Source organism: Periplaneta americana, chromosome 5 (assembly GCF_040183065.1).
Source record: "Periplaneta americana isolate PAMFEO1 chromosome 5, P.americana_PAMFEO1_priV1, whole genome shotgun sequence".
In the NCBI taxonomy this organism is placed as follows: Eukaryota; Metazoa; Arthropoda; class Insecta; order Blattodea; family Blattidae; genus Periplaneta; species Periplaneta americana.
Window position 1 is genome coordinate 111188736 of NC_091121.1, and position 23456 is coordinate 111212191.

Sequence of the window (23456 nt, forward strand, 5' to 3'; positions counted from 1 at the left end):
GAAAACTAGTTTTGTTGCATGATTTAATTTAAGAACATGAGATATTTATGTGAGTATCCAATCAATATAATAATAATGTTTCATATTAATCTAGAAAACCTGCTCTTTTCAGCGGTACATAAATTTTGAAGAATTTTATATATTTTAAGGAATAGTTCTACAAATTCTGTACCGGTTTCCTTGGTTCACTGAGTATATACGTGTATACATAATTATAAACAAATATTAGGTTTCAATGTGAAATGGCTGAGATGAACAAGCATAAAACATTAAAAATGATAAAAAAAGGAAAATATCTACCTTTATCATAATTTCTATAAACTCATACAACACATTTTTAACTATGTGCTGTACATAATAATACATACAACGTTCTGTTAAAATATCTACTCAACAAAACATTCTTATGCTAGAAATACGCTGTCCAGTAATCAGCAAATTACAAGGAATGATTCCAATTTTATTTCCAATCGATGCCCAAGTGAGGTCGGAGTCACATATTTATTCAAAGGAATTGATTTCATGAAGGCGTAGGTTCACTACATACATAACCTTTGTACACGATATGGTTTATAGAGGATATCCTGGAATGTCCAGGCTATTGCTCTTAGGTCACAATGATTTCATATTCGGACTGAGATAGCCTACAGGGTTGGGAATTCCTTTCGTGGAAGAATGGATTTATTTTATGAATTATTTTGTAACCAGCTTTTTTAGTCTGTCACGTTGTCTATACCTCTACCGTTAAATAGAGTGACAAATGATTTTATCTGGACGAATCTTGCTGCAATCAATTGTTTCGAAGAAATTAATAATTACTCTAGCTTAAAATGCTCTTCACGTTTCGGTGTCGAGACTTGACTGGGTCTGCTAGTTCTAATAATAAGGTAGCCTATGTCCAAAATTGTAAAACTGGCGTAAATGTTGATGCAACGTGTCCGCAAAGGCTAAAATGCGCTCATTTTACTTGACACAAGTTTGGTAAAATACTGTACCTCTTTCTGAGTTAATGCGCAAAATACCATTTATGGCAATGTTTAGTGATTCCATTAGTTTAAATGAAAGCTAGCTATGTGCAACAGAAGTATCGGCCGAAATTCGCTTTAGGGGTATTGTCAACAGTGGTTGTTGTTTAGTCAACAGCACGAAGAGGAAATCAGTTGTAAAGGATTGATGTATGCGGTTTCGTTCCAGCCAAACATCTCTACAGGACATTCCTCGACAAGAGCAAGTGGTCAAGATATCATGTCAAATTCAATTCAACATGATGTTCTAGTCAGACAGAATAAAGTTTACTACTGAATTTCAGCCAGGGGAGTATTCATAAAATTCTTCACAAACGCCTGCAAACTTTGCGTGCAGTGGGTTCCACACTCTTCAACTGCTGAGGAGAAAGTCGAACGTGTGAGAATCAACCAACAGAACCTCAGACCACATCAGGAAGAAGATGATCAGTTTTTGCATCGCACTGTGACAGGTGACAAGTCCTGGTGCCATCATTTTGAGCCAAACTTCCGTCGGTCTAGCATGGAATGGAAACATACCTTATCTCTTCGCCCTAAAAAGCTCAAATTACAAATAAATGCAGAGAAAGTCATTATATCGTTTTTCCTGATTTTCCTCGTGAATTTCTGATGGACAGATTATCAATGCCCAGTGCTACAAAAGACACTGGGTATCATAGACAAAACAACAAGATAAACGCTCAGGCGTTTTGACAAGAAGATTGAACCAACAAGGCCTTCTTGTCTAGTAAATGTCCATAAAGTTCAATGAAGATTGTATAGTTGGCACAATGGTAACAAAAGAAAAACTCAAAAAGTTCATCATAACACACTAGGGCCTACTGCTATCTAGCGGAATATTTGTAATGATGAGTTGGTACAATAATACATTTACAGTTTAGTATTTTCGTAAGTCAATTAATATTTTATTGTATTAGAGTACCTTATTTATTCTAATCTTCATATCCCTTTCTCTAATCGTATAATCGTGTAATTGTCAATTAAATTCCATGGAGTTTTCATTTTCTCTATAAAAAAATGAGAACCTTCAGTGAGATTATTATAGACAACTGAAGTCGTCGATAAAATAAAATACCTTCATGTCCAGGATCCTCTCTCTCACTGATTATCAATGTTTGAGACAGAAAACCACAGCATTCAATGACATGTTGAAGCAAAGCTGTTGTGATCCTCGTCTGATTCAGGGAGCTTGTAATTAAAACTATTATGGAAACTCACCTCAATTTTTATTTTTTTAATTTTCATTTTTGAAAATGTATTTTGCTAAAAGCGTGGAGATCATGCACAGGCTTCGGTCTTCAAAAACGGATATTTTTCATCACATGGTATTAATTTATTAAATATTCTCAGATTTTTAAAATTAAAAATGCATTTATCTGGATCATTACACCACAAATTCAACAGTTCTATTTGCAGTTATTCTTATACACTGTCAACATCGTAGGTAAATGAGATGAAAACAAATCAATTTCAGATTTAATATTCACAAAATCTGCTTCTTTAATAAATTACTCTTCAATATCTCAAAAACTTCCACAACAGGACCATTTCTGAAAAATGTTTCAGATTATTAGCATTGTTTAGATTACTCACTGTACGAAAATATTTCAATACATGACAGAAACTTGTTTCTTGAATCAATTTAACTTCAATTGAATTTATGGATTGTTGCTTCGTTTATCGTTGTCTTGTAATGTAAGTTTAAATCGTTAAAATGTTTTGTTAAATAAACAAGAAATATTAAACAGGAAAACCAATCGAGGCCACTCAAAAATTCAGAACGGAAATTTTTTCCTAAATAAATTTGCGAATCTCCTCTCGTATAGAAAAAACCTTGGCAATGTGTGAACGCTTTTCAACCATCTTATTTCCGCGCAATAAATATAGTCACTATATTATCCACTAATATGAACCAATACTCCCTTGCATAGTCAGGCCAGATTTCACTGTCGAGAGACTTTGAAAGAGTCATGTTCAGAAATAAAACTCCAAAATCACTAGTAACTTACTATACAATATTCACCTTTCAGAAGAACAAAAGAGTGGCACACAAAAAGCCATGGCGAGCCGAATGTGGCCCGCGGGCCGACGTTTGGGCTGCCCTGGTGTAAACTATCAAGGGAGTACTACATTTATTTCTTTTTTGCCTACAGTATGCGGGAAGACTTTTAAATGTGCTTTAATTATTAAGGCTAGATCTCTCTGCACTGTTTCTAAACAGAAAGAATCCTGCGCTTGTTGAATTGGCACAGATCACAGACCAATAATAATAATTTGCTTTATATTCGTATCGAAAAAATTGTCTTCATAAAATAGGGAGATGATAATAATAAAAAAATTCTCCCGAATTAGGATCAGTTGTAGTGGTAAAGGAATTTCTTGTACCTTTCCTTTTGTGAACATGAGCTTCTACGTGCAGTTTCTTTCCCTTTCAAAATCGTTCAATTCACTTCAAGAAATGTTTCCCTAATTAGTTCAACTAATCTCTGCACTATTCAAGCAAAATGAATTAAATCTGAAAAAAAAAAAAAACATAACACTCTTGGAGAAAAATGGAGGTCGTTTTTATCACATAGAGGCACCATCAGAAGAAATTGTGAGAAATTTGTTCTCGTTGCATTTCTATGGCCACAACAATTTGAGGTTGTATTTGCAAAGTGTGAGCCGAAAAAAAAGATCGGAACGGTTTGTCTTGTCTGAAATTATGCAAGCCATTAAACACGAAGTCCCGGGTTCAGCCTATCTTAATTTACAGATCAAGTGAACTTAGATTTTTATCTCGTGCACTACCCTGTTAACGAGGCTACCACATATATTATGCAAATCTGGCTTTCAGGTATAGCTCCCCGTGAAACAAACTTGGATAATTTCAAGGGAAAATTTTTGGCTGTGCCCGTCTACGCTCTACCGACTGAGCTACCCAGGAACTGCACCCGACACCGTCTCAATCTTTCCCTTTATATCCACACACCTCAAGTGGGCTGACAAGACGCCAGGAATCCTAAATTTGAATGCACACAAACTCTGTATGACTAACATGTATTATCTTGAATATGATACCAGAGTGCTAATTGGTAGCATTTATCTATGTTGTCCTTAAACATGATTCTTGGTGAATCGCGCAACTGCAATATTTCTCAGAAAAATGCATGAAAATTAGGATTGCTAACCATATTCGGAAATACATGCCTATTTGCAGCAATCATTGTCTAACGAATGTTAAGAAAGAGAATATTATCTTTTGAACGTGGCGCATTTTGTGTCAGAAAGGTTTGTTTTTATGTTAAAATATGCAGTCGATTTCCCGTAGTAATATTGAGAAGCTTTCAAATAGCTGTTCAATAATGATTGTTATTGTAGAAAGTATGACGTAATGGATAAACTTATGTTAGTTTCTATACATTTTTTTTTCTCAATTAAATTGAAGACTGGACATGAAAAAGGCTGTAAGTGACAAAGAGACAAACCGTAGAAAACAGAGCCTTTTTCGCAACTAGTAACGTAATAGTAATATGCGTTACAAGAGCGGCATGTTGAAGTTTTCATGTTTGAGGAAAAGTTTGAAAAAGCGAAACGTAGTTGAGCTTTTTTAATTTCCGAGAATTGAAAGAAAGCATATCGCTCGTGTATCGTACATTATTTTGTGCGAAGATCGTTTATTACATACCTGAAAGAGGAATTTCTAATTAGTTGCAATGAAATCTCCATCTTGGTTTCTGTTCAATGACGGCAAATTTGTAAAACAAAAATATCTATCTTCGACATTGTTGCTTTAAAATATTTTCTGTGTTTACTATACTCCAGCAAGCCGTGATATACGTCTGTCTTTTTTTTCGCCCCAGTCCATAAATGCGAACTTAAAACAAACGGTAAGGTTATGTAATGATTTATTTTTCATTTTAATGTTTTAACAATATTATTTATATAACATATTGCAGTAATAACATCGGCATTTGGAATCTTGTTGATTTTTTCACGGCTTCCTTAATGTTACTTGTATCAGGAATGCAATAAGTTTCGTGGAGTAGTAGACTCTACTTAATTTTTGCAAATATTTAAAAACAATAATTAACATTGCAATTTAGGTGAAATTGCAGTGGTAAGTTTCCAATTTATAATTATCACTATATTGAACGTCTCTAAAATAATATGTTAGAAGCCTAAAGCAGTAAAATCAATATGTCACTTAAGCGGTAAGAAGAGGGAAATTGTTATGTGTGTTAGGTTGGGAATACTGAATGTGGAATTTTAGACTTACCGCGGATTGGTTTTGTGCGGAAACCAAGCAAATACGCACGATCTCGCACAAAATACATTTTGCAAATGTATGGTTGAAGCTAGGCTCTAAATAAAATTACAATAGGACAATTATCGTTTTTCTGTGTAGACTGAGGTACATAAACTCTTCTTTTTTGTTTTATTTGGAAAAACTAATGAATGAATGAATGAATAAATTGGCACACAGTCCTTTTATGTTGTCTTCAATTCTGAATATTTAATGTTTATGAATGCGCGTACTTCTAAGGTAGCAAAGCTGTAGTAAGTGCTATTGATCTATCCATCACATTCTGTGTTAAATCCTGATAGTCGGTTAATTAAAAGTGTACCCAGTTGATACAGCAGGCTTGTGATACTTGTGATTCCTCCCTTGTGGGTAATACACTTACACATACCCGTACTTTCGAACTCAAAGTGGTCGTTATAAGCAATCCTCTAATGTCACTCGTATTATTCAGTTTACGATCTGTTCTTTAGTAACCAGCTGCATTTTATTTGACTGGCTTTTCTTTTTGTCTCTTATTTTCACTCTCACATAAAAGTAAGTTATAGACACTAATTCATAATACTATACTTTTATATACACCGGGTCCCGCTTAGAGTGATCGAGAAATAAGTGCTAATTTAAAGTGTAAATAATGGTTTTATAACATTACTTTTTGTATAACTTCATGTAAAACTCTCCGAGTTTTGGAGAATGGTCAGTGCAACTCGATGTATGCGCCTCGAGCTACCCTGAAGACATCTAAAAGTACTCAACCTTCTGTCAAGTATTCCATAACATTTGTGGAGTGATTTTCGCGGCTGCATTTATAAGGCGTTGTCTCAGTTTTTCCAAAGTGTCAACTGTGTCAGGTTGGAAGACAACATGTCACAAAGCCTCAGAGGAAGGTCAATGGACGTCAAATCGGTTGACCTAGGCAAGGGTTCTCCTCTTCCGATCAACCTATTGGGAAAGTTTGCATTTAAGAAGCCACGCACTGCTCTATACTAATGGGGTGGAGTCCCATGTTACTGAAAACACGATTCTGGGAGGAATTGATGAACAAAAAATATTTGCAATATGTCCAGATACACGGTCCTTGTGACTGTCGCCTCGATGAAGAAGAATGGTTCAATGATGGATTGTTCTACTGAATGGCCGGTTGTTTCCATGATAAATGTTAGTGCGCATGCGCATGAATATGTAACTGTTTTTAAACCATTGGTCCATAAACTTGGACTGTTTCTGCATCATGACAGATGTAAATCAAAACAATATCTCCTTCTGATTTTAAATGGTTAGCATTTATTTCTCGATCCTTCCAAGCGAGGCACTGTGTATTTTGTTCAAATTTTACTACGTTTAACTTCTCCATTACAAGTACAGGGACATCATTTTATTTTTACTTGCATTTTTATTATACCTGCATTTCTGAATGTACTTCACTCCCACCCCTTCACTAATGTCCTTGCTCCCATCAGACACACAAACTTACGGCCGCTGTTGCATTCGAAGTCTTCAAGCACTGAAGTAAACACTGCAGTGTATAGCGTGTTTCAGAAATATGGTTGCGTTTTCTATAGAAGAAAGAAACTATATTAATAATATCGTACTAAAAAATTATATTCAAGAAACGATAAATTCAATTTCAGAGAATATGCTTAAAAATTTGTTTAATAATATGCATAAAAGAATTGAAGCCTGCATTGTAATGAACGGCAACAATTTTCAGCAACTTGTTTAAAAATTCAGATTAGCTTATTTTGAATTGAGGTGGCTAGAAGCAAAGGAATGCTAGTGACATTTGTAATAACATGAGTTAAGTGCATCCAGTGTAAGCTAAAGTATCTAACATTTTAGTGGCAAAGGGATATTTTAATCGCATCACACATTAAAATATAAATAAAAATTTCACCGATTTTACGAAAGCTTAAATATTTAAACCCCATTTTCTCAAAAGTAACTTAGATGCACTTACAGCCCTTTACTTATGACCCCCTCAATTTAAATGCACTCTCTATATTGCATGTTGACATCAATAATTAATTATGCTAAATAAAGTAGACATTACATAACGAACATAGCCGCCTGAAAAGTTGAGTTTTTGAAAAAAAAAATGTTACTACTCTACTGTATTTTGATAAATTCCGTAAAAGTGATAATCAAACTGAAAATCGTAATATCGTATTTCCCTACAACATAAATGGATACACTACTTTTCTCTCTTCCTATACCTAGTAAAATGATTTGTTTACATATTGCACTAGTAACATCAAACTTCTGTAATGAAAGGGGGCAACAGTGTTTCCGAGTATAGCCAGGTTAATGTAAAAAATGTTGGTAAAAATAAAGTGATGTCCCTGTACAAAGAAAAAACAGATCGTTTAGATGGGATGGACCATACCAGAATATCTAAAACGGTTATGTTATACAAGCTCAGATTCCAAAAAGAAACAGAACGTCCAAGACAAAGAAGGAAAAAGGCCGAAACAAGTTGAAATCCGTGTAAGAAAAAGTATTGTAACATAAGTTATTGATTTCGGGATATTCATGGAAATACACGTTCCCAGTTTTCCATAAAAAATTCTGCGTCTTTATTTGAAATCAAAAGAACATAAAATAGCGATTGAGATACAATAGGCTGTATCGATTTTATGTTTAGTATTTATTCTTACACAAGGTGAAGTGATGACTGAAATTCTTTAGCCGCTATGGTTTCAAATATATTCATAAGAAAGAATTAAATATCACTTATACACTGTGTCCGTAAAGTCATGGTGCAGTTTTGAACTCTTATAATGGCTAAACGAAACAAAATCAAAGGATGAAACTTCCGATACATCAAAGAGTTTCAGAAGCATACATTTTGTGCACGACAAGGTACTGACGCAACACAACAATGAAGCGAATCACGTCAATTAGTCAAGATGTGAACGGTGCAAAGGAAAGTTCAATACGTCCTGTGGCTTGCAAAATTAGAATCCGTGACGCGTGTCCGTCGTGAATATCGTCGCGTGTACAATGAAAAGCAGCCACTTAGAAATAACATTCACCGCTGGGACAAGCAGCTGAACGAAACTGGCAGCTTGAACCAAAAACGTTCTGGTATGCTTTCGGTTAGAGACGAGCCTGTTGATGCTGTGCTCGAAATCTAGGTCTGAAGAAGACTACATTTCATAAATTTTAAAGAAACGTCTCCGTTTTACGGGTTACAAACCGAAATTGATACACGCTATCCGTCCAACTGATAAACCCAAACGATTTGAGTTTGCTGTACAGATGTTTGATGAGATGACAATGATGAGCAATTGTACAGAAGATTGTGTTTAATGATGAGGCCACATTCCATGTGTGTGGTCATATTCATCGCCATACCATGACGATATGGTGAAGAATGAGTGGAACAGAGAAAAATTCTCTCCGGCACCGGGATTTGAATCCGGGCTTTCAACTCTATGTGCTGACGCTCTATCCACTAAGCCACACCGGATTCCCATCCCGATGATGAAGGATGAGTGGAACAGAGAAAAATTCTCTCCGGCACCAGGATTTGAACCCGGTTTTCAGCTCTACGTGCTGACGCTCTATCCACTAAGCCACACCGGATTCCCATCCCGATGATGGGATATGATGACGCAGAATTTCTGCACAGTAATATCATATGTACTTCGGTACATCGTAATAATATGTGATATGCGAAAAATAATCACTTAGTGATTTGAGACGGCGCTTATTCCGTCGGATCCCGGCCAGTTAGTCACTCATAATGAGTGCACCTCTGCACATGTATGGAGATTGTGCCACTGTCATACATATATGACGCAGTGCATTAGGGTAGGCCACTAGAGGGAACCCAAGAGGTGGAACTTAAACTGAGAGGATTAAATCCGACATCTGGATGGGAATCCGGTGTGGCTTAGTGGATAGAGCGTCAGCACGTAGAGCTGAAAAACCGGATTCAAATCCCGGTGTCGGAGAAAATTTTTCTCTGTTCCACTTATCGTTTATCCAACGATGACGCAGAATTTCTGCACGGAAATATCATATGTACTTCGGTACATCGTAATAACATATTGAAGATATGGGCTTCTGAAAATCCTCTTGTCTACTTTGAGTATGAACGTAATACCCGTAAGGTGAACGTCTCATGCATGATAAAATAATTATAGGACCATATTTCTTTACGAAGCAGACTGTGACGTAAAACAAATACCCGATATGTTGCAATTATATACAGTGCCATAAATTCAAATGAAACCGAAGGTGTCGTCTTTCAACAAGATGGTGCTCCTCCACACTATGCCAACAATTTTCACGAGTTTCTGGATACAATATTTCCGCAGCGGTGGATAGGAAGGGTTGGATAGAAGGCATGGCCTTCACAATCGCCGGACCTAACGCATTTATATTTTTACTTATAGGGATATGTCAAGCAACGACATTGACCATTTAAAAGAGATAATCAGGGATGCTATTCACTATGTTACACCTGATGTCCTTAGTCGTGTGTGGAATGAATTACAAAATCGTTTTGATTTGTGTAGAGCAACAAACAAAAGCTAAATCGAATTGTACTGAACAGATGTGCAAACTTGGAGAGAAAGGTTTCACATTTCCATCTTGTTTCATTGCTTTTATGTGACCAAAACTGGACCATGACTTTGCGGACACAGTGTATAATAATGTGTCCAATGTAAAATGCCTTGGTCGGCCGTATAAAGTTACGGCTTAATAGATTTATCTGAATTAATATTAAAAATTAGCATAACCTTATCAGTTACGAAAATAATGACATATTTGGTGTTTTACAAATATTAATTAATATCAAATTGAATGCTTAAGATACAATGTTTAACACTTTAAGATATTTATAAGAATATATTTTCAAATGTAATGTTCCGGTAAGCCTCGTAATTTGTAAATAGTGGAAGGAAGCAGAGACTGAATACAGAAGAATAGAATTTGGGATATACATATTTTAGGTGTGGAAACATATAGACAGAATTTGTACCTCGCAACAAACGCCAGGCAAACAGAACTTGGGTCACTTTTGGTAGCCTATAGCAAGATTAATTACCTACTCCTTAACGCCAATAATTATTTTAAGTGGGTTGTTCGTGACAAAATTCCAATATGAAGTACTACTATCTTTATCGTACTTCAATTAACTTCAATTATTGACTTTAATGCGAACCAAAGTTAATAATACGTAATATTAGATATGCCAAGAGGTATATTGTGGAAAGCTATGCAAAATTAATTCGAAATTTCACTTAAGTCGCAGAATGTAAAATTTAACTGACGAATTCTTATTTGTGTCCAATCAGTGAACGAAAATGTGTGTTTTCTCTTGGTATATTACACATTATATCTCCTTTTTATTATTCTCTTTGAAATTTTTGTAAAAGGTAATAAAATGCCAACTGTGATTGCAAAAACTGGTCTCGAGATTTTAGAGGAAATATACGCTTCCTGCATGTCGCTTAGGCAAGATGTAGTTTGGGCATACCCAGTTTATATCTTTCTGTATCGTGTACAGTGATTTGTTATAAACCGTTAATCGGATTTTGTGTACATTCTGTATCTACCAATTATTATGTTCCAAATTATACACATGAAATATGATAATAATATTATGGAAAAATTAATATATTCGTAATTGAAATCAAAATGCAAAATCACTTAAACATTTTAATGGATTTCATTTGAACCCATTTATGTTTAATGAACAGTTGTGGATGAATAGTGCAGATATTTTGTTTTGTTTTTTTTTTTGCAGTTGTTTATATTAGTCACAATTGTTTTACACGATTTTGTTACTTTATTTCTTGCACAATAGAAGAGATACATAAAATAAGCCGTACACTATGTCCCAAGACCTCAATCTCTGCGAGACATTAATTATATGCAGATAATTTTCCTTTTCATTTAAATTATTTCAAAGTCCAGCGGAGACCAGATCCGGAAGCGAGATTGTTGAGAGAAATTTGTTGCGTATATTTATAAGCAGAACTAGAATATGTATTTGAATATAAAAAGAATAGAGTTGTAGCTAAACGATAATACCGCAAGATACAAAGAAAAAATGGAATGATTTTCTCACCAGCTTAGGAAATACGAGTATGTTACTGTAATGCTATTGAAAAACAGTTCAAATTTTAAAACAATATTTTTAAATATAAGAAAATATATCCATAGGTTTTATCACTTTAGAGACATGGTTTAGCTATTAAAATACCTTCTGGACACAAAAGGCTGCAGATGGCATATAACGGTTTTCTGGTAATTCTACAGCAGAAATTTTTCCATTCAGAAATCTATATCAATTCTAAAATAAATGAGAAATGAAAGAATTCCAGGAGAGGACACAGGAGCAACTATAGAATTCTTTAAGTCTGCAAGCACTGAAATTACCTATATACTTTTATATTTTTGTCCGCCAAGGTAGCTCTGTGATAGCGCGTCTGCCTCCTTACTAGCCAGCCCGGATTCGATTCCCCTCTGGACTAGGAGAGATGGCGGTGCACAATTTCTAATCACTAAATTGTGCACCAATAGGCCTAAGCCTGAGTTAAATCTCAAATCTTTCCGCAGTGCATGTTAAGAGAAGGTATATGTCACTGTTGACAGTGATTCGTCCGTCGGATGGGGACGTTAAGCATGGAGGCCCCATTGGTGCTCTTCGATAGGAGTTGGCTACGTGCCGGCACCGTGTTTTCCCTTCTCCCTTCCTCACCATCATCATTCTCCCCCATTCTCTTCACTACACTCACACATACACTCACTCTAGTCCACCGTTGTGTGAGGGGTTAGCGAGTTTAACTCCGAACCCAGCGGTCCCGGGTTCGATTCCCGGTCAGGACGAGTGGCCTGGGTAAGTTTTTTCGGGGGGGGGGGGTTTCCCTCACTCCTATGGATGAATATCAGGTAACTTTATCAGGCGATGGAACCCCACTCATATTCGCCACTTCCTTTCCTCATCATCCCGTTTCTGGTTTTTCAGATTATTCTACCGGTGGCCTCCGTAGAATGTAGTACACGATGTTGGATGGCTTCTACAACGAGCACCCGAGGCGGACCTACTCGGGGGAGGAGTTTCGCCTCGGACCGACAGGGAGCCTTGGGGGGAATTTGCCGAAGCAGAAATGGTATATGGATTCTGCCGGCTATAGGGACCGGTCGTTAAGAGAGTCATGTGGTTAGGGCTGTGCGCGTAGGAGATCTGTGGCATGCAACTCATTCCATATAGAGGGTTAGCGCAATAGGTCTCAATAGGCCATCCATGCCCCCCTCAGTTAAATTCCATTCCATTCCACATTCACTATAGTACACGACATAACTCTTCACAATTACACATCATGCATAACGTGGTCCGCCGAAGTGGTGTGCGACTTGAAAATTGGTCACAGTCCTGCCAACTATCCGCAGTATGCGGAACCCTAATCACGCAAGTGAAGTGGGCAGGCATTAGACACACACACACACACACACTTTTATATTTTAAACTGAATTTTATAAGGAAAACATCCACCACAAAGTTAGCAGAAAACAATAGTCATATCTGTGCACTGAAAGGAACATAAACAAATGTAATTGCAGAAGAATTAGTTTATTCAGTTCAGAATATGAAATATAAACTTTAATATAATAAAAAATAAACTTCAAAGGTAGATGCGGAACTAATTACAGAAGAATTAAATAGTGTTTGGAAAGTCGGATCTCCTCTGCCATAGTAGCTTTTACACTCAGAATTTTAATAGCTAAAACAGAATATATAATAATGAGAAGCCAGCGGATTTTCGGTCCCCACACTCAACGTTAGGTGTACGTCAGTTACAGAGAGGTCACTGAATCATTGCTACGCTCCCTCGGTACGCCAAGTGACTTGACGTCTTGTCTCTGTGTAGGGACCGAAAATCCGCTGTTTAATAATGAGACACGATTTAACTACTAATGACTTCACTGACGTATCAGACGTAAATAGAAACATGATTCTTCGAAATACATAAAATATATTACGAGAAAATAAACGTTTCACCTTGATGATACTATTTTAATTTGTTATTTTGGTAACATTTACGTACCTGAATATTTGTACTTCACTTACCAATACGTTCAAGCTTATATTTAACGAAATTTTTGTGTAACAGTAGTTGATGTTATATACATAGTGTAGCATTTGGAATGTGTCCAGTCTGAAACAAATTTTATTCAATCAGAACATTCTTTATTTAATGTAACTTCCTTCTGAATACAACTGTTATGAAGTAACTGGAAGGAATGATGGAAGATCGAATTGTAATTCTCTTAATTACTCTAATTTCATCGCCTTTAATAGCATCCACGTCTAAAAAGAACAGACTTCAAGTTGGGTTTGGGGGGAGGGGAAGTCACAAGGTGGTAGGTCAGGCGAATACGTTGCAGCGACAGCACACAGACTGTTATATTGGCCCAATCTCCCTATTAGATGTAGAATCGTCATGCACCAAGCTATTCTCTTCTCAATACTGAGGTTATGCACGCTTAATTCTTTTAAGCAAACGCTTAAACTGTTGAGACAGTAGGTAGCAGTAACTCTCTAGTTACCGAGCACAAACCTTTTTGCGCAATTTTCCTGATATCATAGAACATTATTAGCATTGGTTTGATATTATAATAATCTTGAATAACTTTCCTGGCCTAAGAGTATGATGACCTCACTCCTTACTTTGACTCTTTGTTTTGAAGTTGTACTGGAGATACCAATAACAATTTTATTTTTATTTAATTCGCTACGTATGGTTTGTTTTCTGTAGCCTCAATGAGTATTCATGTCAGGGTTGTTTGTTGATCGTTTGTTAATGAATGTGGAACAAACCACGAACAAACTTTGCTTTCCTTCACTAGTATCGAATGGGTTCATTATTAACTTAAGCTCTATATTTGTACAAGACGTCGTATGGAATTTATTATTAGAAGCATTACATAACAGTCTCTGGCGAATATGTAGCACAATTTTGAAATGAGTTTTGGAGCTTGTATTGCTTTTGTTCCGCCAGGATGTTCACGGATTTCTATTAATTTTCTTCTGTGACAGATGTGGTCATAGCATTAAAACAAACGTGTAACGTGTAAAAGAAAAGTAATTATGTATCTCTAAATATTGGCTTCATCATTCGAAACGTTTCGTAGATCTTTTGCTCAGCCCAACTAATTTTAATGTTCATCTTTTTGTTACATTCTTTTTTCACTACACATATAAATATATAAATTACTGCACGTGTAGTTCGACTCCCGCTACGTTCTCAAATGAAAAAAAAAAAATGTTTGATGACAAGAGATGGGATTTTTATGTAGTATCATATAGCATAATATGTACACAAACATATAGTGACATGTCATGAATTATATAGGGGTCTGGTACATCAGTAAAACTGTATAATACAGTATTTAACATCGTATCAATAGTTCAACGACACAAAGTTTACTACAACATTAATGTGACAGACAGCGATGAAATATTTCGTAGAACAACAAACAATGACATATATTTCAAGTTTCCTGGGCTCAATTATTGACATTTTTATCACCTACCCTGTTCAAAATCCACTTGGAAGATTTAGTCAAGAACTGTTTTCAGAACATGGGAGGAGTGATAGTAGGAGGAAAACGAATAAAGTGCATAAGATTTGCTGATGATAAGGCGTTGTTGGCAGAAGAAAAAATAATACTAAAGGATATGCTACTGGAAATAAATGACACCTGTGAGCAGTATGGGATGAAGATAAATGCAAATAAGACGAAGAGCATGGTCATAGGAAGAAAAATAAAGAAGATAAACTTCCGAATTCCAAATGAGGCAGTAGAACAAGTGGACAGCTTCAAATACTTGAGGTAGTATAAGCAGTAACATGAGCTGCTGTCAGGATATCAAAAGGAGAATAGAAATGGCCAAGGAAGCTTTTAATACAAAAAAGGAGCATCTTCTCCGGACCTCTGGAAAAAGAACTAAGGAAGAGACTAGTGAAGTGCTTTGTATGGACTGTATGGAGTGTGGCACTGTAAAGGGCAGAAACATGGACATTACGACGAAGTGAAGAGAAGCGAATAGAAGCATTTGAAATGTGGATATGCAGAAGAATGGAACGTGCGAAGTGGACAGACAGAAAAAGAAATGAAGAAAGAGTGGGTGAAGAAAGAATGATGCTGAAATTGATCAGGAAGAGGAAAAGGAATTGGTTGGGTCACTGGCCGAGAAGAAACTGCCTACTGAGGGATGCACTGGAAGGAATGGTGAACGGGGAAGAGTTCGTAGTAAAAGAAGATATCAGATGATAGACGGCATTAAGATATATGGATCATATGAGGAAACAAAGAGGAAGGCAGAAAATAGGAAAGACTGGAGAAAGCTGAGTTTGCAGTGAAATACCTGCCCTGACCTGACCTTGGGCAGAACACTAAATGAAAATGAAGTGATAGACTATTCTTATAACGTAGAGCATGTTTCCTCTTCACGAAAAAGTAAGTTATCGGAACATATTTTAGGACTGGCGGTTTTCCTGGAAAAACATCGCTAAGGTTTCTTTATACAATTACCTGCAGTGTATTCTAAATTGTCTACCACCGACGTATCTCAGATGGTAGCGTATTTGCCTATAGATTCGGGGTTTCGTTTCAGTGTGGGTTCGATTCCCGCTTCGTTTGATTACCTAGTTGTGGTTTTTTTCGACATTTACGCCAACTGTAAAGCGAATATCAAGTAATCTACGGCTATCCCTCGCTCTCATCTCGCCAAATACCATCTCGCTATTACCAATTCCACAGACCCTAAAGAACCCAGTAGTTGATACAGCGTCGTTAAATAGCCGGATGAAAAAGTCTACTTTCTCCATTTTCTCCATTTTATTCAAATTGTGTTTTTAATCAGAGTCACAGATTTTTGCAAAAGAAGCTCTTAGTACTCATTCTGAATTTTAATTACATGGTCAAATCATTTTTCCATTTATCATAACGACAGGTATGTTCAACTTTACCTTTTACTAGAGCCATGCCTTGAGATAAGACAACGGCAATAACATTATATTCCCAATCTCACGTGCTTCTACTGTCGCACCGTCCAATTCGTATTGGTTCTTCACAAACGTTTTACTAACCTGTTGAAGTACATACATATATGAAACAGAAATTATTTTGAGTATTAGAATAGTTTGTCAAATTTCCGGAATTCTGTCCGGTGAAGATGTGAAAAAAAATGGTCGTAGTTAACCGAAGAATTGGTCACACGCGCTGGTAACGTCGCGTGATACTGAAAGAATATTTCCGGTTTAAAACCATTCCTGGCTGAGAGACAAAGTTCTGGCAAAAGAGAGGTTCAGGATGTCTCTTTCATATTGCTGGAAACGGGAATAATGTAAACATTTTATAAAGGAAATTATTTATTTTATTTCTTTATTTTAATAGTCACTGGGCTGATGCAAGTCGTATCTTTTTTCGCTGTGATTTTTTTTTCAGATGAATAGAAGACAGAATTAATCAGTAATATAATTCGGGGTAGAAGAAGATATCAGATCATAGACGACATTAAGATATATGGATCATATGAGGAAACGAAGAGGAAGGCAGAAAATAGGAAAGGTTGGAGAAAGATGCGTTTGTAGTGAAAGACCTGCCTTTGGGCAGAACACTGAAATGAAATATTCTCCTACATTATCTATGCCTCTCTGCCAATGCTGAAGCAGTTTTTCAATTCCGAGTCTGAACAGATCTGTTGATTCGAGTTAAAGAAGTCGTCAAGCAAGGTTTGTAAAACATCTTCGTTATGAAATAATTCCTTTAAAGACTACTGGATAGAGAATGGAAGAGTTAGAGCATGGGAGATGTGGAATCACCTCCCAACCAAGCTTCTGCATAGCTGATTTCGTCATGTTAAAGAACTGCGGGCTTGCATTATTGTGCTGCAGCAGCACTTGATGCAATCTACCGGGTCGTTTTTCTTCAAGTGCGTCCGCAAGGCGTTTGAAGTGTTTGAAATAAATGTCAGCAGTTACAGTTACATTCCTGGGAAGCAATTTATAGTGCACGCATAACATCATCTTTTGTGGATGAACACTATCTTTTGTACGAGATGTTTTGTGTTGAAACGACCATTTTCTTGCTGTGCTTTCTCCAATAGATTCTCACCGTACATGGCACAAATATTTCGAGACGCCTCCACTGCCTTTCCTTTTCTATTAAACTCAAATAGGTTAATGCCAGAGGTGTTTTTTTCATTTGACACTCCATCTTCTTTTGCCCACAAAAAGCACAAACTTTCTTCAAATCCTCAAAATTCAAGGCGTATTTACAAGAATAACAATCAGAAAATAACAAATGATACACGATAAACGAACTCTTAACAACGCAAATTTGTGATGAAGAACAAAAACGCTACGAACATATGCGTCAATCTGACCAATACATTTTGTGTTATTGTATTTCATTAGTTTGTGTCTAGTAGGCGTTATAACCAAAATTGTAACAGTTCCTGTGCGCAACACGTGCTAAGGCAACAGTTTGGCAATTGTTTCAAATATTACCACTGTTTGTAAGTCAGGTCAGCGAATATCGTGAGAGACTGGTAGCTGTCGTAGGTGTCCGTGCAGTGTTGTTTCCAGGTGCTTTGTTATCGTGCTAAGATTCTTCCTGCTCTACAGGACTGACCTCACAATTTGCATCTTTAAATAGAACTGCAGGCAACACCAACGCTGACTCAATCGATCTCCTACACGAGTCCGAGTCCCCAACTTGACCGCGTCTCAAACATTAAAGCTGCTATTAATTATTACATTATGAAATTGTATGCAAATTGTCGAGAAAATTAGAAGTTTCCATATTAAAAAGTATTATAAGATAAGCAAGATTCTCGAAACGGTCATTGTACCATTCGCCTACATTTCTTAATTTCATCTGCAAAATTCTGTAGAAACAGATTAACTCCTGCCTGTATTCTGAAGCACCTGAAAGTACAGAGTGTTAACATGTAATATTTGCTTCATGTGAAGATAATCTGCTACAGACAAAATTTCTCTCCTATTCCTCTCGTCTACGTGTAATTTCGGTGCTATTGTCACTTCTGGAGTGAAAATCGTCGTTAAATAAAATACTATTGTTGTATGATAATGATCCGAAACACAACAAAAAAAATATCTGGAGGAGTAAGGTCAGGAGATCTTGTAATGTAGATCAAGCTGTAGCAACAGTTTCGTTAGCAGAATGAATATAACAATCTATATCTGATCCAAATCACATGATGCAGGAGATTATACATCAGTAATTTTCTGTGTATGTAATACTCGTTCGTGATAAAAACTTTCGACTTGTTTTGATCTACAGATTGAGAGAACTTCAGTTTAAAGCTGTCTTGCGGAAGGTTCTAAAGATCCCGCAGCAAGCTGTGAAAACTCCGTATAGGCCATTCGTTATCTCGTGAAACCTACCTGCGCTTCAGAGGAAGAAGAAAGTGGACTGAGAAGCTTCCCTCCCCCACTACGCTTCTACTTGTAGATAGCGACCTCGCTTACACCCATTATACGGTTCTTACTATTCAGGCAAGCATTTGGTTTCACGAGATAACGAATTATCTATAACGTATTGAACTCCTTTAATTCAGCCAATGAGAACTATCCTTTCTGCTCATCACCATCAAGTTATTCATTTCATGATTTAGTTCTTGCAATTTTTCAGTCCCTAATGCTTAATCATTCAGCAAAGCCTTTTAAGTATCTTCACATTTTTCTCAGGATTCATATAACTCCAATACATAAACTTTGTATGATCCCCCCCCCCCTTTACATTTCCTTTCTTGAGTTTTATCAGTTTACTTGTTTAGACTTAATGGATATTTTATGTAATATGTTCGCTTTCGACAGCACGTAAATTTCAGTTTCCCCTGTCTCTGATTTTCTGTCTTAAATTTCCCTCGAGGTTATAATTGTTTTTCTTCTATTACTTTTTTAAATATTCTTTTGATTGTTCAATAAATGTATTGGAATTTATGAAGATTAAAATTTATGTCACAATTTTTAAGAAGAGTCCATATGCTAATATGTTGCTTAACAATTAAATTAACGAAGACATTCACTTAAATATTTATTTTAATTCAGTTTAGTTTCTAATGTGTTATTTCGCTAACTGAATACTACAACTAGATAACTGCACTTTTGCGAGAAAATGAGATATCTACATTTTCTGAATGCTTGAGTTATGCTTTTTCATAGCCTATACTACAACTAAATTAGTGAGATTTTGTTTCATGTCCTTAAAATTTTGGTTGTAAAAATAGGTATTATTAAAAACATCTATCATTTGTAATGCTACAATTGGATATCTTCACTTGCACACTTGTACCATATATATTCCGGCACCACAGCTATGTATCTACAGTTGTCTAGTTGTAGCACATAACAAATGCAGCCTTTAAGGAGTTAGGTACATCTTACAGCAGTAAAAGTTTTGGAAATATTCAACATTTTTTTCCTCCATTATTGTATCGTGTATAATAATGAAAATTCGTATGTGGAAAACACTTCTGCTATGTGAAAAAAATATTTTTACGATTAATTTTTTTTTTTTAATTTAAAATTTGCAGTTCACTGTGCAGTGATGAAGCGTTTCCCTCATAACTCATAAACTTTTTATTTCATTCCTTAATAAATAATATATTTTTTTTTATTTTGTGTTAAAAGAAAATACTGATATTTGACCATTTTGTAAAATGAATTTATTTTTTATCAGACAATCTATGAAAGATAGAGACGTGATCTTAAATCATACTGTAGATATGACATGCATTAATGCATACAAGAAATGTCATCACAGAATGTCCGATAGTTTTTTAGTTACGCCGGAAATGCATCATCACTGCACAGTGAACTGAATTTTGAAAGAAAAAAGTGTAAATAATTTTTTAATCGTAAAAATAGTTTTTTTTTCATATAGCAGAAGGACAGTGTTTTACACATACTAATTTTCATTATTGTATTAGATACAGTAATGGAGGAAAAAGAAATGTTGGATATTTTCAAAATTTTACCTAACACCTTAAAGTAATAATATTGGCATTCCTGTGTATTCAAAGCATTATTACAACAATGCAAATATTGGTGATCATTTGAGTACATCATATGCTTGAGATTAGATTTACTAACTGAAGACATTAAAAACTGGAAACGGTTTGAGGAAAACAACTTAAACATTAGGAAGAAAGATTATAATATAAACCCATTAATATGGGAGAACATTTCACAAGTTCAGATCAATTGTATTGAGATTCAAGAGAAATATGATGAAGAATTTCGGTCCATGCACTCCGGAAGAAATAAGCGACGTGTCAGTGATATCTAGGCCTATTTAAATTTGAAACCTCTATATGGAACCAGAATTCCAATTTCAAATGCTAATTATGACGACTTCTTATCTCTTTTTAAAATGGATCCTCCTGCTCTTGGAAAACAGTTATAGTGGTAAGGCACAGGACTATGTGTCAGAAGAAGAATGAGGAGCGGAATAAGTAGCAGATGATGATGATTGATGGTTATGAAGAGAAATTGGATGCCTAAGAAGTGAAGTTAACTTTTTATGTCTGAAACTATGATGCTTGTATTAAGATGCATAGTTTGCAAAATTCATATTTTTTATTTTCAATTTTTAAATTCATAATTAATTGAAGGGTTGAATGGATAAAGGTGTCATGCCGCAGAAACTAAGTTTTGAGTAACTGAAGGTAAAACTGTTAGCCTTGCATTAAGCAATAAAGTAATGTTACGCAACATTTTCATCTATAGGCCTACAGTATAACTGCTGTTGTTAGACACATATCTATGGAATCCGTTTCACAATAAAATTTGATACATTAAGGCCCATTCACAATGAAAATTAAACATAACCGTAACATAAACACAGACGTTTGCGCCCAGGCTACCAAATGGGATCATTCACAATGATTCACATAAGCATTGACATAAACATTACCGTAAGACGTTAACATGAAAGTTTGCAAACTCCAAACTTTCATGCTTATGTTTACGTGATTTGCAAACAGAACACAATCGTGGAGCGGTGAGGTATACGACAGAATATGAGGAAATGGCGTCGTTGTTACGTTTCCATGGTTACCAAGTATGTTTGCTTTTATGTTTATGTTCCCATCGTGAATGATGGTATGATTTCTTGATTTTACCGTAACGTTTATATTCTTAAGTTAACGCTTACGTTATGTTTAATTTTCATTGTGAATGAGCCTTTATTCTTTCAGTCAAGTAGAAGTACCGATTTATTTATAATTGTAACACAATACCTTCATTCATTCTACCCTTAAATTCCTTAATATGATTGCAGTTATCTACGAGATTATATAAATGTAACTTTGAGCTACAAGTAGTTAGGTATCTTACTTAGGTCTAATTTGAATTTATATTTTTGAAAAGGTCAATTTTACAATATGCTGTCCAGAAAGAAGTTCCAAATCAATCATCGATTTTATAATTCTATATAAATAACTTACTTCTAATTTCAAAATAAACATTCAAATCAGCTTCCTGTAAAAATAATGAAATTTGCAGTTACATAGTTGTATTATTAAGATAGCGATTTTATTTTGAATACATATCTTTCGTTAATACAGAGATTAAAAAAGGATTTTGTTATTTAAATTCAATAATACGATTATTAATAATACGTCAATTCATACTTCACAGAAACATTGTGTGAATTAACAATAACATCAAACTTACAAGGAGTAGTAGAGTCCCAAGTAGACATTAGTGATAGTCATTTCTAAAGTGTTAGTTTACTACATTGCTGTCAATTTACGAAGGCAATTTGTGCATAAATGAAAAACAATTCCTTACCTTATAAGTACCCAAGTTCTTAACAGAGCAAGCGAGCTTCACATTTCGACCGGCAGGGACTGTGATGTTCTCTATCTGTTCCGTGAACTCGGGGTCCTCGACAGGAGCTGAAACATAAGAAGGTGTAAGGTAATGGACATGTACATAAGTCAAAAGACTGTCATTTATCTACCACTGTGTCTATATTTCCAAAATCATTCACAAGAATATTTTCCATTAGTTCATTCCCTCCTTTCTTTCCTGAGGGTTTACAGCAGCATGCAAGCACTTAAGAGTAGGAGAGTATATTGTTAATGTGGTTAACCCAGTAAAATGCTAGAGTCAAAAGTGGATTAGAGAAATACCCAATTCTTGTGACACACAGATAAATCTACACTCTCGTGTAGAGAATCGAACCTAGATTCACTTAATGTATTACTGGGTGTGTTACCGCTTGAAGAAAAATCTATATTTGTACAAGATGTACCAATAATATTACTGTGTACCTTTATGTAGACGAATCTTGATAAATAAATAAATTACAGTTTAATTTGCCACTTTCTACATTATAGCAAAATTTCCTATTCAGTTTCAAATAATACGTATTTTAATTACTTTGAATTCATCTAAAAAATATTTGTTCAAACGTAACACCCAGTAATATGTTATAATTTGTCCCACTTTTTGGTATAGCACTTTTGTTCTTGAAAAGCTTGAAGTAGTTTTATGAAATTAACTTTCCTGTAGTAAATCTAGATTATATTTTAAATCGAAGTCATGGTACCAAAATTAGAGCATTAAATATAGTCTATGCGATTGCATTGGCTTATATAACATTTTTAAATATTAGAAATAAAAATAAATACAAAACATATATTAAACCCAGAAAACATTGTCTCATTCAGATATATTTACAGCAATTCAATATCTATCTTACCATTAATATTTATCCTATTTAATATTTATCCTATTTACCGAAAACTTAAGTAGCCCCGGTTGTGTGTAGTGCTCACTCAGCTGGCGCTGGCTCACTTAGTAACAGCAGACGACACACAACCTTGAACAGTTGCTCACTATATTGGTACATGCTACGTGACTGACTGAGTGGGATTTCCTTTTTGTCATATCTATTTGTAGTTTATAACAATGGATGCATGTAGATATTCAAAATGTGATTCTTATATAATCGATGAATAAATGGACTATCTGCTATTCGCAGAAATTATTTTCGCAAAAAACTTTTTCTCTAAGTGAAATCGTTAAGGAAGATATTAAATTGGCTAAGCATATTATGAAGTTTTTAAGAGGATCGTCCCTTAGGAGAGT

The 23456-nt window shown here is 35.4% G+C and overlaps 1 protein-coding gene across 1 annotated transcript in view; it reads right to left on the reverse strand.

Moving 5' to 3' along the window:
* The window catches only part of LOC138700432 (neurotrimin-like), an 886160-nt gene extending 862943 nt beyond the window's left edge, over window positions 1–23217 (reverse strand). Inside the window, exons 1-2 of the mRNA XM_069827048.1 lie at window positions 23163–23217; window positions 22152–22258 (exon numbers count right to left, since the gene is read on the reverse strand). Coding sequence (XP_069683149.1) covers window positions 22152–22258; window positions 23163–23217 — 162 coding nt within the window. The remainder of the gene's footprint in view (window positions 1–22151; window positions 22259–23162) is intronic.
* Window positions 23218–23456: the final 239 nt, after the last annotated feature.